The sequence below is a fragment of the Myotis brandtii genome, unplaced genomic scaffold, assembly GCF_000412655.1.
Source record: "Myotis brandtii unplaced genomic scaffold, ASM41265v1 scaffold612, whole genome shotgun sequence".
Lineage (NCBI taxonomy): Eukaryota > Metazoa > Chordata > Mammalia > Chiroptera > Vespertilionidae > Myotis > Myotis brandtii.
Genome location: NW_005370328.1, coordinates 1,341,873 through 1,356,318, shown reverse-complemented (window position 1 = coordinate 1,356,318; position 14,446 = coordinate 1,341,873). Strand labels below are relative to the sequence as shown.

The 14,446-nt window shown below is 47.2% G+C and overlaps 1 protein-coding gene and 1 long non-coding RNA gene across 2 annotated transcripts in view; one reads left to right on the top strand and one right to left on the bottom strand.

The window, feature by feature from the left end:
- LOC102251862 overlaps nucleotides 1-4,254 on the bottom strand; it is a 77,294-nt gene extending 73,040 nt beyond the window's left edge. The window contains exon 1 of the long non-coding RNA XR_314362.2: nucleotides 4,092-4,254. This is a non-coding gene — a long non-coding RNA (uncharacterized LOC102251862). The remainder of the gene's footprint in view (nucleotides 1-4,091) is intronic.
- A 2,076-nt stretch (nucleotides 4,255-6,330) lies between these two features.
- The window catches only part of RRP15 (ribosomal RNA processing 15 homolog), a 16,074-nt gene continuing 7,958 nt past the window's right edge, over nucleotides 6,331-14,446 (top strand). The window contains exons 1-4 of the mRNA XM_005879887.2: nucleotides 6,331-6,491; nucleotides 9,452-9,726; nucleotides 11,077-11,174; nucleotides 13,617-13,818. Coding sequence (XP_005879949.1) covers nucleotides 6,347-6,491; nucleotides 9,452-9,726; nucleotides 11,077-11,174; nucleotides 13,617-13,818 — 720 coding nt within the window. The 5' untranslated portion in view covers nucleotides 6,331-6,346. The remainder of the gene's footprint in view (nucleotides 6,492-9,451; nucleotides 9,727-11,076; nucleotides 11,175-13,616; nucleotides 13,819-14,446) is intronic.

Sequence of the window (14,446 nt, the reverse complement as noted above, 5' to 3'; positions counted from 1 at the left end):
AGACATGGCTGTGCATTTCATTGAGTCCCAGTGTGGTCTTAGGGGACAGAGGGCTGTGAACTTGGAAAGGGCCACTCCCTTCGACTTCATGCCATTCGTACTTGAACTTGGCCATGGAAATAGGTCTGTATGTCCGCCCATTAAAACAACAAGAGCCCTAACCGGTTTGGCTCAGTGGATAGAGCGTTGGCCTGCAGACTGAAGGGTCCCAGGTTTGATTCCGGTCAAGGGCATGTACCCTGGTTGCAGGCACATCCCCAGTAGGGGGGGGTGTGCAGGAGGCAGCTGATCCATGTTTCTCTCTCATCGATGTTCCTAACTCTCTATCCCTCTCCCTCCCTCCTGGAAAAAAAAATCAATAAAATATATTTTAAAAAACAACAACAACAAGATCGACATGCAGGAAATGCAACATCACCATGAAGGAGGCAAGAAGGGGATATTTTCATGGGATCGGGGGCTTCCTGTGTCAATGTTAAAATGGTTTTTCCGATTTTATTTTCACTTCTTAAGATCTCTATTTTAGCGAAGACGGCTGAACGCATAGCTTTTCCAATGCCTAGAAATTTTATTTTGTGCTAAAAATTTCCTATACATAATTCTCTCTTTAATAACAGCTGTAGTCACCATGCAACGATGTTAACGAAGCCAAAAGCATTTTATCTACTTCTTGCTATTCAGATCGAGTTTCGGGAGCATAATTTTCTTCCATTTTAGTTCTTATTATTCCAATGTCAGCAGAAAAAAAAATTTTTTTCTCTACCCTTAAGTCGCTCTGTTTCCAATTCTCTTTCAAAATTTTTTATTATTTTATAAAAAACTAAGTTCTGATTACACAGTAAACTATCAACTATGGCTTTATTACATTACATCCATGAGAAGGCGCATGTGATTTGTGGGGTTGATACACTTTCTCATGTTCACGGGTTCAATGACAGTAGGGTGCCCTCCTCTAATTACAGTGGGGCCTTGACTTACGAGTGTCCCGACTAACGAGTTTTTCGAGATACGAGCCGCCTCTCAACCGATGTTTTGCTTTGAGTTGCGAGCTAAAATTCGGGTTACGAGCCAGCTTCAGATACCCCACCGCTAGTTGGCGCAGCGAACGTCACAGTGAACACCACAACATCAGCCCAGCATCACGTGTCTCACTCGTTCACTTTTGATTTGACATACGAGTAATTTGAGTTACGAGCTCCGTCACGGAACGAATTAAACTCATAAGTCAAGGCCCCACTGTATATCAAAACTATGGAAACACTGGAATCCGGTAACTGTCCCCCTTGGAACTGGGCATTTATGTGAGACATTGTCACCTCTGCCCCGCCTAATGGCTCCTTGGGGAACAAGCTCACCGGGATTGAGAACCACTGGGCCACCAGGCCATTACAGGGCCTTGCAGGCCACGCCGGGAACGATTAGTCCGTGGGATCCGACTTGTATTTGGAAAAAAATCACTCCATCTGCTCAGTACATGCAGAGACTGACTGGGAGGGGGGCGGGGCTTTGCAAGAAGTTCTCCACTGGAGGGATAATGAAGGTTTGGACCAAGAACAAGGCCTCCAGATGGAGAGACGCTGAAAGATGCAAGAGGTGTTAGGAGTGGAAGGCAAGAGGTATTGAGAGTCTTGCCCTGTGCCTTTTTTTATGACCCTTTTTCCTATGTCTGCCCCTGCTCAAGGCCTGGAGAGGAGCCAGCACAGCAAGGCCCCTGCTATTCTCCACCTGATTTCAGTCAGCTGCGTTCTTGCTCAGATTCAACAGACCTGCTTTGCTTGTTACTTATTGCTTATCCCTGTAATTTTTTTAAAATATATTTTTATTGCTTTCAGAGAGGAAGGGAGATGGAGAGAGATAGAACCATCAATGACGAGAGAGAATCGTGGATCGGCTGCCTCCTGCACGCTCCACACTGGGGATCCAGCCTGCAACCCGGGCATGTGCCCTGACCTGGAATCGAACCGTGACCTCCTGGTTCATAGGCCAACGCTCAGCCACTGAGCCACACCAGCCAGGCTATGTTTGTAATTTCTAACTCAGCACTTTTTATTACTAAGGTTAACCTTGACACTGTCCGTGACCCAAAGGACGTTGCTTGTGTTTCCTCTTAAGGTGACAATCAGGGCACATCAACCCCTTCCAAGGCTCCCCCCATTTTTCCCGGGGGGGGGGTAGGATGACTGGAGGCCTGTCACCTTCCCCTGATTCACTTCACAAGGAAAACCCAGGGAGGAATCCTAAGTTTAGAGGGAAAATCTCATCATGACATCACCACAGCCCGAGCAGCTGACCTCAATAGTGGAGCCCAAGAAACTGGAAAATCGAATTTTTAATAGGATGAGTTCAAGGGAAGTGGGTCCCCTGGATACAATTTGGGGGACACTTGCGACTAACAGAAATGAGAATCTGAAGGCCCGGTAGGATCGAGGTAGCCCGCTTTTCTGTTTTCTTGATCATTCAAAAAGCCTGGGCAAACCTTGTCATTACTGACAAATACCACCTAGAAGACGGCTAACTCCCATCTGGAGGTGAATTTTTAAAAAATATATATATTTTATTGATTTTTTTACAGAGAGGAAGGGAGAGGGATAGAGAGTCAGAAACATCGATGAGAGAGAAACATCGATCAGCTGCCTCCTGCACACTCCCCACTGGGTATGTGCCCGCAACCAAGGTACATGCTCTTGACCAGAATCGAACCTGGGACCCTTGAGTCCGCAGGCTGACGCTCTATCCACTGAGCCAAACCGGCTAGGGCTTGAGGTGAGTTTAATGGAAAGGTTTTATGCAGGTGAAGTTTGCCTCCTTGTTGCATGGGAGACCCGTCTCACTAACGCAGGCTCTGAGACCAGGAGTAACCTGTTCAAATGAAATAAAGCCTATTCATCTTGCCAGAATTCACCTGCTCCGTCATTTAACACCAACCAGATGATGTAATCTGCCCCGTCCTTACTTACGGGGATGCTTCTAAAGAGGCAACCAGCCCTGGCTGGTTTGGCTTAGTGCAGTGGTCGGCAAACTCATTAGTCAACAGACCCAAATATCAACAGTACAACAATTGAAATTTCTTTTAAGAGCCAAATTTTTTAAACTTAAACTATATAGGTAGGTACATTGTTATTAACTTAATTAGGGTACTCCTAAGGCTTAGGAAGAGCCACACTCAAGGGGCCAAAGAGCCGCATGTGGCTCGTGAGCCGCAGTTTGCCGACCACGGGCTTAGTGGATAGAGCATCGGCCTGCGGACTGAAGGGTCCCGGGGTCGATTCCGGTCAAGGGCACATGCCTAGGTTGTGGGCTTGGTCCCCAGTGGGGGGCATGCAGGAGGCAGCCAATCAATGATTCCCTCTCATCATTGATGTTTCTATCTCTCTCTTCCTCTCCCTTCCTCTCTGAAATTAATAAAAATATATTTAAAAAAATAAAGAGGTAATCAAACATTATCGCCTCCGTCTGTTTAGGAATAATGAGGCCACTGCCTGGGTCTTCATCATACCACAACCAAGAGGCCACCCCCTCGAACCCCGCCAAACACACACGCAACCCAAGTCCAGATCTTGTTGGAGAGAGCAGGTTTGTGTCTTATTTTGATGAGGGCGGGGGGAGTAAAGGGGAGGCTAAATGTTTATTAAACCAAGCTTTTAAGTTAGATCTACCTACAGTTCGTAAACAAACACGGTACGCATGTCAGTAAAAGGCTCCAAGGTTAGAACAGGTGCAAAAACTAAAGCTCCGTTTCCACCACTCCTGGGGCCGATGTCCTGTGAGTTGTTACAGCTCAGAGTTAACTGCAAAACCTGAAGGAGTTTCGCTCAACTCCACCTGCCAGCATGGATTTCAAGACTTCCACGTTTTCCTCGTTAGAGTCGGTTGGGTGAGAGCGAAGCAACAGTATTGTTTTTTACATGCGAAGACGGGCTGAAATAACACAAATTAAGCTTCTCTTCTAGATTTCTCCCTCCCTATGACCACAGTTAGTAAGACATGAGATGTCAAAGAAGCGCTAGACCACAGGTAGTTACAAAAATAGGTAACTCGTAGGATAATGAGCGCCTGCCGTTAGCAGAGCGCACGTCTGACAAATTTCATACCTTTTCAGGTGCCGGAGAAAGGTGTTCGTTCGCCTGCAGGTGTCCCCGAGGCACTCTGCTATGAAACTGCCCAAGGGGGTGGCCTGGAGAAGCTGCTGGCCCCTGGACGCTGGGGACCCCCGGGCACTGCAGGAGTCATATTCGGGGGAAGCCACCTGCGCCCCAGGAGCCTGCAGACAGAAAGAACCACACTGTGACCAGCAAGCAGGCTCCTTCTTCTTATACTAGAGTCACTACAGTGCCCTCTGCTGACAAAGCTGAACATCCGGCGGGTCCGGGCAGAGGGAAAATATTTAAAGGAGCCCACTGTGCTTTCACCGAGCAGCCAAAAAGGATGCACGTGCAGCTGAGAGGCAGTAAGCTGGTGACTGGCACAGGTGTGTCCGTACAAATCCTCATACAAGTATGTATATGGGTGACATCTGTTATTTCCATCATTCGGTGCCCGTTCTATTTGCATCCTGTCAATTATTTTAGTTCATTGTGAGGGCCAGGATTTTTTTTTCTTTCTAATTTATGAATCCCAGGGCTTGCCAGAAATTTCCATTGTCTGTTCTCAGGACATACTTGCTAAGTGTGAAAGTGCAAACAGTCCAGCCACACTAGAACAGACAGACTCTGGAGCCGGTTGCTTACGTTTGAATATGATTCCGCCACTTACTGGCTGAATGACCTTGAACAATGGTTTCACCTTGCCTGTGCCTCGGTTTCCTCATCTGTATAATGGGAACACGAGTACCCAACTTACTGTGCCAATTAGATAAATTAATATGGAAATATCTCACTTGCTAGCAGTAATCCCTTTCTGAAAAATCAGATTTCTGCAGGGAAACCTGGAGCCTGTGTTATTTTTAAAAAGAAAAACTTGAATATGTCACAAACCAACCAACTTTACCCCCCTCTCCCACCAAGCAATTTCTTAAACTGTAACTAAAGATAGTAAATCCCTCCACATAAACCATCATACTATGATAGCAAATGCTCTAAACATGACTGGTGATGACCAAATGTTATTAACAAATGGTGTTTCCTATGCATGACCCTCTCCTCTTCTCTGTAGTCATTTTTCTCTCTCACTTTGCTTCTTCTCTACAGTGTTCTCCAATGCTTTCCCAAAGTGGTTTTGAACTCCATAATGCCAGGCAAAAACAAGGGCTAAATAGGAAAGTCAGCAGGACACAGGTTCAAGGCCAAGGCACAAGGGCAGGTAAAGGTGTACACAGGGCAGCATGGGCTTCCAGAAACAACAAAAAATTCTGTTTCTTTGTTATGGGGTGAAGCCACAACATTAGAAACAAAGAAACAGAATTTCTGGAGGAAGAGGCCCAGAAATCAGGATTTTAACAAGATTCCCAGGTGATTCTAATGTGCAGCCAAGGTTGAGAACCACTGCTTTAGAACATGCAAGACCCTGACCAGTTTGGCTCAGTGGATAGAGTGTAGGCCTGCAGACCGAAGGGTACCAGGTTCGATTCCGGTCAAGGGCATGTACCTTGGTTTCGGGCACATCCCCAGTAGGGGGCGTGCAGGAGGCAGCTGATCCATGTTTCTCTCTCATCGATGTTTCTAACTCTCTAACCCTCTCCCTTCTTCTCTGTAAAAAATCAATAAAACATTTTAAAATAAATAAAATAAAACACGATGCAAGGGTTTATTAATCTTATTCATCTGGCTCATTAACCTTACCAATAGATGTATTCTGTCATCCACTCACTCATTCTTACCTTTCTTCCTTCCAAAAATAGTTTGGGGGCTCCCAAGGCGGGCCAGGCCCCGTTGCTGGCCTTAGGGGATAAACTGGTGGATGAGATATGGCCCCTACTTTCAAGGAGCCAACAAATTAGGGGGGAAATAAGGGCTCGGTTGTGGCAGCTGCTTGGAGGGAGCGCAAGGCTGCGACAGCAGGTGACTAGCTCACCTTAGGGAGAAGCTGGCCCGGGAGGGAGGCAGGAGGAGGAGCACCCCCTGGAGGAGGGGCCCGCGCACTGGGTCTGCACCGCGCGGTCGGGCGCGGGGCAGAAAAGTGAGACTGAATCCCTGACCACGCAGGACCCGAGGGGAGAACTCGAGATTCTATTATTCGTTTTGCAACTGGAAGCCAGACCTTTCTCTCCAGCCCAAGCCGGGGGCTGCGGCCGCGACCTCCGGGCTAGTTGGCCCCGCCCCGGAACCTTGTGTCGCCGGAACTCGCGGTCCCAGTTCCTCGCGTTCCCCACCCGGCGCAGCTCTCGTACGGCACTTCCGGTTGAGAAAACATGGCCGCGGCCGTGCGCGACTCACGTGGGAGTGCGGGGAAGAAGCTGAAACACGCTGTCAAGAGGAAAAAGAAGATGAAAACGGTAGCCAAGGCTGCAGCATTGGAGCTGGAAGATGAGGGCCAAGACGCTGCCGACGTGGGAGGTAACGTACCGCGGCGGGGCGTTGGCCGATCGCTGGAAAGGCCGGGCGTTAGTTTGCGGGCAGCCGGGGATGCGGCGCCTTTGCTCCGAGCCGCCCGGACTTCACCTCCGCCGGGCGCCCTATAATACATTGCTGGGATGACAGTCATGACCATTACGATAGCAATTTCCATCTTCGTACAGAGCATTGGCCCCAATCGGGATGTGTTGGGTTCTGCACGCACTGATCCGGCCTCTGCATTGGCCCGGGTTTCGGCATCTGACTTCTTTCAAACCCTTGCTCTACCCTTAAAAAAACAAACAAAAAAAAAACTTGCGTATCAGCTTTGTGGACGATACCCCCAAACGGTCGCTCTTTTTTTCATTGTCTTTCTTTGAGAAGAACATTGCCCACACTTTTGCAGTTGGTTAAACTGATCTATCTTACCCTTCAAGGCGTGTGATCCCTGCAGCGATTCTCAACTTGTGGGTCGCGACCCCTTGGGCGGTCGAACGACCCTTTCACAGGGGTCACCTAAGACCATCCTGCCTATCAGATATTTACATGACGATTCATAACAGTAGCAACATGACAGTGATGAAGTAGCAACGAAAATAATTTTATGGTTGGGTCACAACATGAGGAACTGTATTTAAAGGGCCAGAAGGTTGAGAACCACTGCTTTAGGGCGAGAAACTTGGAGGGTTTTTCCTTTTTCCCTTCCCTCCCTCATCCTCCCTGAGGACTCAGCGCATCATATGGAGGGGCTGGGAGGCTTCTTAAAACTGGGTCCCCGTTCCATATGCTAATAAATAAGGTCAGTGGCTCGCTCTCCTGCCGGCCTGTGGCCATATCTGGGGATCAGGGACAGATGGCGAGTTTGAAAGGGAGAGGAGATGAGAAATGCCAGTGTCTGCTGCCCTGCCCTAGATGTTAGCCACGAATTAAAATGAAGTAAAAATGTAAAACTCCAGGTTTGAAGCCCGCAGGAGGCTTCCCGTGAATGCAGAAAGGTCTACTTGGAACCCTTAGTTATTGCTTCCCGAGGGCCCCGAATTCTCAAAAAAACCCACAAAAGTGTGCAGGATGGTCAGGCCTGTGGCTGATCGCCTCTCCCGGTGATTCTCAGTAGCGTTATAATACTTCCAATGTTGGCGTTCTCTAGTCCTTCCTTATTTCCAGTTTTAAAATAGAATTCCAGGTGAGAGTTCATGTTTAAAATGACACACAGGACTTCAGAAGATTTTTTTTTTTTTTGCGTATCTGGTTCCCTGAGACCTATGGTTATATCCACTTACCTTCTGCTATTAAAGTTCACTTATTTGAGGGGGTGGGAGTGACCGGGGAGAGGTCAATGGGGGGAAAAGGAGACATATATAATACTTTAAACAATAAAGAATTTAAAAAAAAATAAAATAAAGATTACTTAGTTGAAAACTCAAAAAAAAATCTCATCTGTATGTGATGCAGTATGCTTTGAAGAACCAGTTCTGCTTTCCGATCCGCATGGTGATTATCTTTGGTATCCTAGCAGTAGGCCCTGCGTTCTGGTGGCTGGAAGAACTCATTGCATTGGCGTTTTTCATTTACTTACATAAAAATCATCATTTCCATTGGCAGTGAATGCCTGGCTTAAATCTTCTGGGCTAAAGCTTCTTTTTAAAAAAATAAATAAAAACTATGACATCAGTGACTTCTTCTGGGTTGTTGTTTTGGTTTTTTTTTAATTGGTGGGGTGAGTGCTGGTTTATAACATGGCGTTAGAAAACTTTTCACAGATGTATCGTGTTCCCGTATGTGAGTGTTATGGTAGCCAAACTGGGGAGGAAACACACCAAAGAAAATAGTCCGTTTAGAAGTGGAGAGTCGGAGTGGCTTACGGTCGCGAAGCCTTTGGCCGCCTCTACAGTGCAGCTGAAAAAACGTGAAACGTACTGCGATTTGTGTGAGAATTCATCAGGACAAAACACTAGATGTCAGTGTTGTAGTTGGTCAAGACTTCTGCTTTTCAGCATCCGGCATTCTTCACTGATAAACCTTTAAGCCATCCTGTTCTTTACATTTAGATAAATGCTTACTATGTTTTTATTGGCTGTTTTCTAATATGTTACAGATTTTTTGAACTATATTAAAATACTTAGTTTTTACATCCTTTTCATGAATTCTCAGCACTTCAAAAATAAAGGTATTGTGCAAAAGTAATGCCAACATTGGGAGTATTATAACGACCAGCTAAAAGGTCAGCTCTTTCCATCATTTCTCTCTTTTAAACCAATTTTAATTGAATTTATTGGGGTGACATTGGTTAATAAAATTATACAGGTTTCAGGTGTACAATTCTATAATACTTCATCTGTATATTGTGTTGTGTGCTCACCACCCCAAGTCTTCCATCACCATTTATTCCCCCTGCTGTTTTCTGTGTCCGTGAGTTTTTTTGGTTTTTTGTGTGTCTGCCTAGTTCTTAGGTCTTAATCCCTTCATCTTTTTCACTCAGGCCCACAGCCTTCCTCCCGTCTGACAGCTGTCAGTCTATTTTCTATCTATGAGTCCGTTTCTGTTCTGTTTGATAGTTTATTTTGTTCATTAGATTCCACATGCAGATTGGTGCGGCCACTGTGGAAAGCAGTATGGAGTTACCTCAAAAGCTTAAAAATGGAGCTGCCTTTTGACCCAGCAATTCCACTTCTGGGATTGGATTTTTTTTTTTTTTTTGTATTGTTTTTTGGTTTTTTGGTTTTGTTTTGTTTTGTTTTTGCTGCCTGGGTCCTGGGTCCTGACCCTACAGCTTCCCCTGTCAACAGGGCTGGGCCAGACCTTCAGAGGCTGGTGGCCAGGGTGGAGGGTCCCACTGTCCCTGCTCTCCATTGTCCCTGCAGCTGTGGTACTTGTCACTGTCCCAGAGAATGGGGGCGGATGGAGAACGGTTACAGGGCCACCTCTGCCTCCGGCATCAGAGTTTAATCTGTTCCTTCTCTTAGGTTCCACAGGAAGGCGTGCGTCACAAAAGGGCCACTTTTCTTCTGATGACGAAGCAGCGGAGGCTGACAATGAAGATGAGCTGGAACCCTGTGACGATGACGGTGACGATGCTGCTGGAGCCGCCGCGGGGACCAGCTCGGGCTGGGCCGATGCCATGGCTAAAATCCTGAACAAGAAAACCCCTAAGAGCAAACCCACCATCCTGGTCAAAAACAGAGAGCTGGAAAAGGAAAAGGAGAAGTTAAAGCAGGAGAGACTAGAGAAGAGAAAGCAGGTATGTCGTCCGGCTCTTTGTAGATTAGATTGCGTGTCTGCCTGGTTCTTAGGCCTTATCTGGGCCGCCTTGTCCCTGCAGTGTTTGTTCAGTTAACATTCCAGCGTTGGACTTTTTGTCTGTGGGGTTGGATAACCAGGGTTCTGTTCACAGTCCTCATCTGAGTTACTCCGTGGAGTATATTTACTTTTTAATCACCTGGAAAGCAACAGAGATATAAACTCCGAGGAAGTTTATCCTTTTAAAATCAAGGAATTACCCATGTGGCTCTGACCCCTGTCTTTTTATTCCATTTGGCTGGCCATGTGCTAACTTTATTAGGTGCTGGGCTAATCATCCTATTAGTTGATTTTTTGCCAAAACCTATTTTATAATAAAGATCCGTGATGATGTCCTTAGGGATTGGTTGCTGTTCTGAAAACCAACTATTTCACTGCTAGATCACCTTGAATTCATTCTACCTTTGGGCAAGTCTCTGATGATAGATGTTAGAGCAGGGGTCCTCAAACTACGGCCCGCGGGCCACATGCAAATACAAGTATTGTATTTGTTCCCGTTTTGTTTTTTTACTTCAAAATAAGATATGTGCAGTGTGCATAGGAATTTGTTCATAGTTTTTTTTTAAACTATAGTCCGGCCCTCCAACGGTCTGAGGGACAGTGAACTGGCCCCCTGTTTAAAAAGTTTGAGGACCCCTGCGTTAGAGTAACGTATTAAAGGGGGTCTGGAGAGGCGGTTTTGAATTAGGTTATTTTATCTGTGGGGTTTTCTTATTTCCGGGCCCCCTTCTGCTTCTGCGTTGTGGGAAAGAATCCGTGTGCTGTGATTTGCGACCAAGTTGCCGTATGTGGCAAGGACGATGGTCAGATGTGCCGTAAAAGGTGAATTTCAATGCTTCATGAAAAGGAAAACAGCTGCTGTGTAAATAGGCTACATCTGGATATGACGCTGTCCATTTAAAAGCTGATACAAAGTCTTCATCTTTCTGTCTGCTGGCGAGGCCCGTTTCTAAAAAGCAACAGTGTGTAAACTGTGGTTACAGGACGGGGGCTTGGGGTCTTCCCAGTGTCCCCTCTGATCTGTGACAGCGGATCAGGACCGCGGCTCCCACACCTGCCTGGTCCCAGGCCCCGCTGCCAGCCCGGCGGAAACCCACCCGGTGCCTCTCACATGCCAGGCTGAGCGCTAACCACAGGCTCCCGTGCGGAACCCCTAAAGCGAGGGTGTTTCTAAGTCCCCGAGACACACGGAGCCGGATGGTTGGTTACCTTTGTCCTCTCGGAGGATCGTGTCGAGGGCTGCCCTTTCCGAAATGCCCGATGTTCTTTCATAACCTTGTCTGTCACGCAGCTCGATAAGAAGCGGGAGTGGGAAATGATGTGCAGGGTCAAGCCAGATGTGGTCACCGACAAAGACACCGAGAGGAATCTGCAGAGGATCGCCACGAGGTAAGGCAGAGGTGTGGCCCCTTAAGCCCTCAGTACACCGCACTACCCCGCCCCCCCCCTCGATTCTCAGAGCCAGTGGCTGTGAGTAAGCCAGCCTGCTGCTCCCGAGTTCAGCCAGAGGCTGCGGGCCTCTTGGGAAGGAATACAATGTGCTAAGTGTATATTCGGTATGAACCTATTTCACATCATCTTGCTTTTATAGTCGAGAGAACAGTGTCATCAGAATACTCACTGCGTGGCTCTCGTGCTGGTGTCTAAATTTACAGCACTCGGCGATTTTTGTTATCTTGCGTTATATTTATGGCATGGTGAGTTTCACGTTATAGCAGCTTCATGCTGCCCTTTTAGTCTGCACTTTTTTATCATTGGCACCACACATTTATTTGATGCCCTGTGTGTCCAGATAAGTAGAATCTGGTGGCCGCTGGGGGGTCCTTGCCCGACCCATCCGGAGGAGTTCTCGTCGCCTGAGAATCGAGGTGCATCTGGTGATGGGGGCAGATCCCAGGAGAGGGTACAGGGGAGTCGGGCAGGTTCACGGAGGTAGCTTTTCGTTCCTCCCTAAAGAACACCGCAGTTATGTGTAGTGGACTGACGTTAACTTCCTAGTCACCTGCGTTATTTGGTCATTTTCTAATGCAGTGGTTCTCAACCTTCCTAATACCGCGACCCTTTAATACAGTTCCTCATGTTGTGGTGACCCCCAATTTCATTGTTACAGATTGATCATAATTAAAGCGTAGTGATTAATCACAAAAACAATATGTAATTATATATGTGTGTTTCCGATGGTCTTAGGAGACTCCTGTGAAAGGGTCGTTCGACCCCCAAAGGGATCGCGACCCACAGGTTGAGAACCGCTGTTCTAAGGCAGCTGGTGATGGCTAAGTGTGTGAGCAGGAGAGCCAGTCTGCTAGGTTCAGATTCCAGCCTGACTGACGAGCTGTGTGTCCTTGGGCCTGTTACTTAATGCCTCTGTGTCTCCATTTATTTATCTGTAAAACCAGGAGAATATTATACCTCCCCATAGGGTTTCTCTGAGAATTGAATGAAGAGCTTAGAAAAGTGCAGGTTTGATGCAGGGAGTAAGTGCCTCTTTAGTTTTATGTCCTGGGCACCTCACGTTGTTCACCTTGGTCCCGCCCTGCTGTGAAGGGATGGGATTTTGCCCTGTTTACAGCCTAAACTCGCCTGTTAGAGTTTCCTGGATGCTGACAGGAGACAGACTTCTGGGTCAGAGACACGGGACTCCATTACTCACGGCAAAGGTGGTCACCGAACGTCTCATTCCCGCTGGCTTCCCCTGTCCCCACGGCCGGCACAGGTGCCCTCGGTGGCCGCCTGCTCGTGCAGTGGTTCATGTTACAGGAGGGGGACACTGTGCAGGGAACGCTCTTGCTTTTACGGTGAATGGGAACAAGCCTGCTCTTTGTCTGGGGGAGACGTTACCTCATTTCTCAAGGTTGCGTGCTGCAAACACAACCCTGAGAAATGTTCTGGGTAAAGAGCAATTAGGGCCCGAATTCGTGAAAAACCCAACAAGAGTGTGCAGGATGGTCAGGCCCGTGGCGGATCGCCTCTCCCTGTGGCTCTCGTAGCAGGAAATGAACAGGTTACAGGATTTTAGAGTTGGGAGGGATGTTAATGGTCTAAATCAGTGCTGCCCCAGTGGAAATAGAATGTGAGCCACATACGTCATGTAGATTTGTCCAAATAAGTAAAAGAGGTGAAGTTAAGTTCAATAACATGTTGATTTTACCCAGTACATTCTAATGATTACTGTTGCAACATGTTATCGATATAAAACAATTATTAAGGAGATTCTAAAATTCTTTTTCATACTAAGTCTTCAAATATTTTTAAAAATTGGATTCTAAGATTAGTTTTATATCCTAAGAGTTGCGAATAGTGTAGCTGACTACTTTTTGAGCTACTTGGGTGTCACTTTAACCCTTTGCCAATGAAATGAAGACCCAGAAAGTCTTCCCTAGTATCAGGTGCTCCGACTCGCTGCAGAGCCCCAACTGCATACAGTCCCACTCAGAGAAATGGGTGCTGGTGTTAAAAGTAATTCTTAGTTCTGATTGCATAGAAGTTGATAGAGAAAGACCAGAGCTGAAACAAAACAGATCACATATCAATCCACATATATTCATCCTATGAATGCGTTCATAAACTTCCATTCATTCATTGAAATGCGTGATCACCTTCCAGAAGTATCTAACCAGTCAGCTGTTTTCATCGACTTGCCTGCTACATGCTTGCCTCTCTCCTAAGCAGCGCAAACACACTGTTTCTATCCTCGGAGTTTGTAGTCTAGAGCAGCGGTCGCCAACCGGTGGCCCCTGGACCACTGGTGGTCCGTGAGGTCCGAGAGGTTGGGGACCGCTGGTCTAGCGTCATCGCTGTTAACTACATTGTTCTGCCGCGTGTGGTCCCCAGGGGTGTGGTGCAGTTATTCAACGCCGTCCAGAAGCATCAGAAGAACGTTGACGAGAAGGTCAAGGAAGCCGGGAGCTCGATCAGGAAGCGTGCGAAGTTGATCTCAACCGTTTCCAAGAAAGATTTCATCAGCGTTCTGAGGGGGATGGACGGAAGTGCAGGCGAGAAAGGTTCGACCGGAAGGAGCTCACAGGCCAAGCAGGTGAGACTTTTATACCAAGTTCAGTGCATCAGACTCCTAGCTTTCACGCTCGCGTCTGGGCGTGAAAAAGCACATGGTAGAATTACAGTGCTTTTTAGATTTTGTTACAATTACATGCCCACAGCCTAGTAAACGTGGGTTCTTAAGTTTCAGGATGGTTTATTCAGTGTGGGGATTGCCCATTATGGATGCCATTCCCCTGCTCTTAGAACTCAGGGGCCACTGGATTCAGGTACCTGTCCTGTCTGAAGTCCTGCCTCCTGTGCATTGGGAGAGTGGAAGCCTCTGGGAGACGGACACGGAGCTTCCGTTATGTTGGCAGCAGAACAATGACGCGGCTGAGCTTGTCTGGCTTTCTGACCGTGGGCCCCCGTAGTTTCCATTTGTAGTGATGTACCAGGTGAAAGTTCTGAAATGGGCTTTCGTCTCAGAAGGACTGTTTTAAAAATAAATAAGTAAAGCAAAGTACATAGTTATATGTGCTGGCTTCTTTCTGTTGCCAGCAGAAAACTTCAGTCGGGAAGTGAGAGTTTCGTCAGTGTGCGTGTGTGTGTGTGTGTGTGTGTGTGTGTGTGTGTGTGTTTTGGGGAAAAGAACGTGTGTGTGTGTGTGTTTTGGGGAAAAGAAC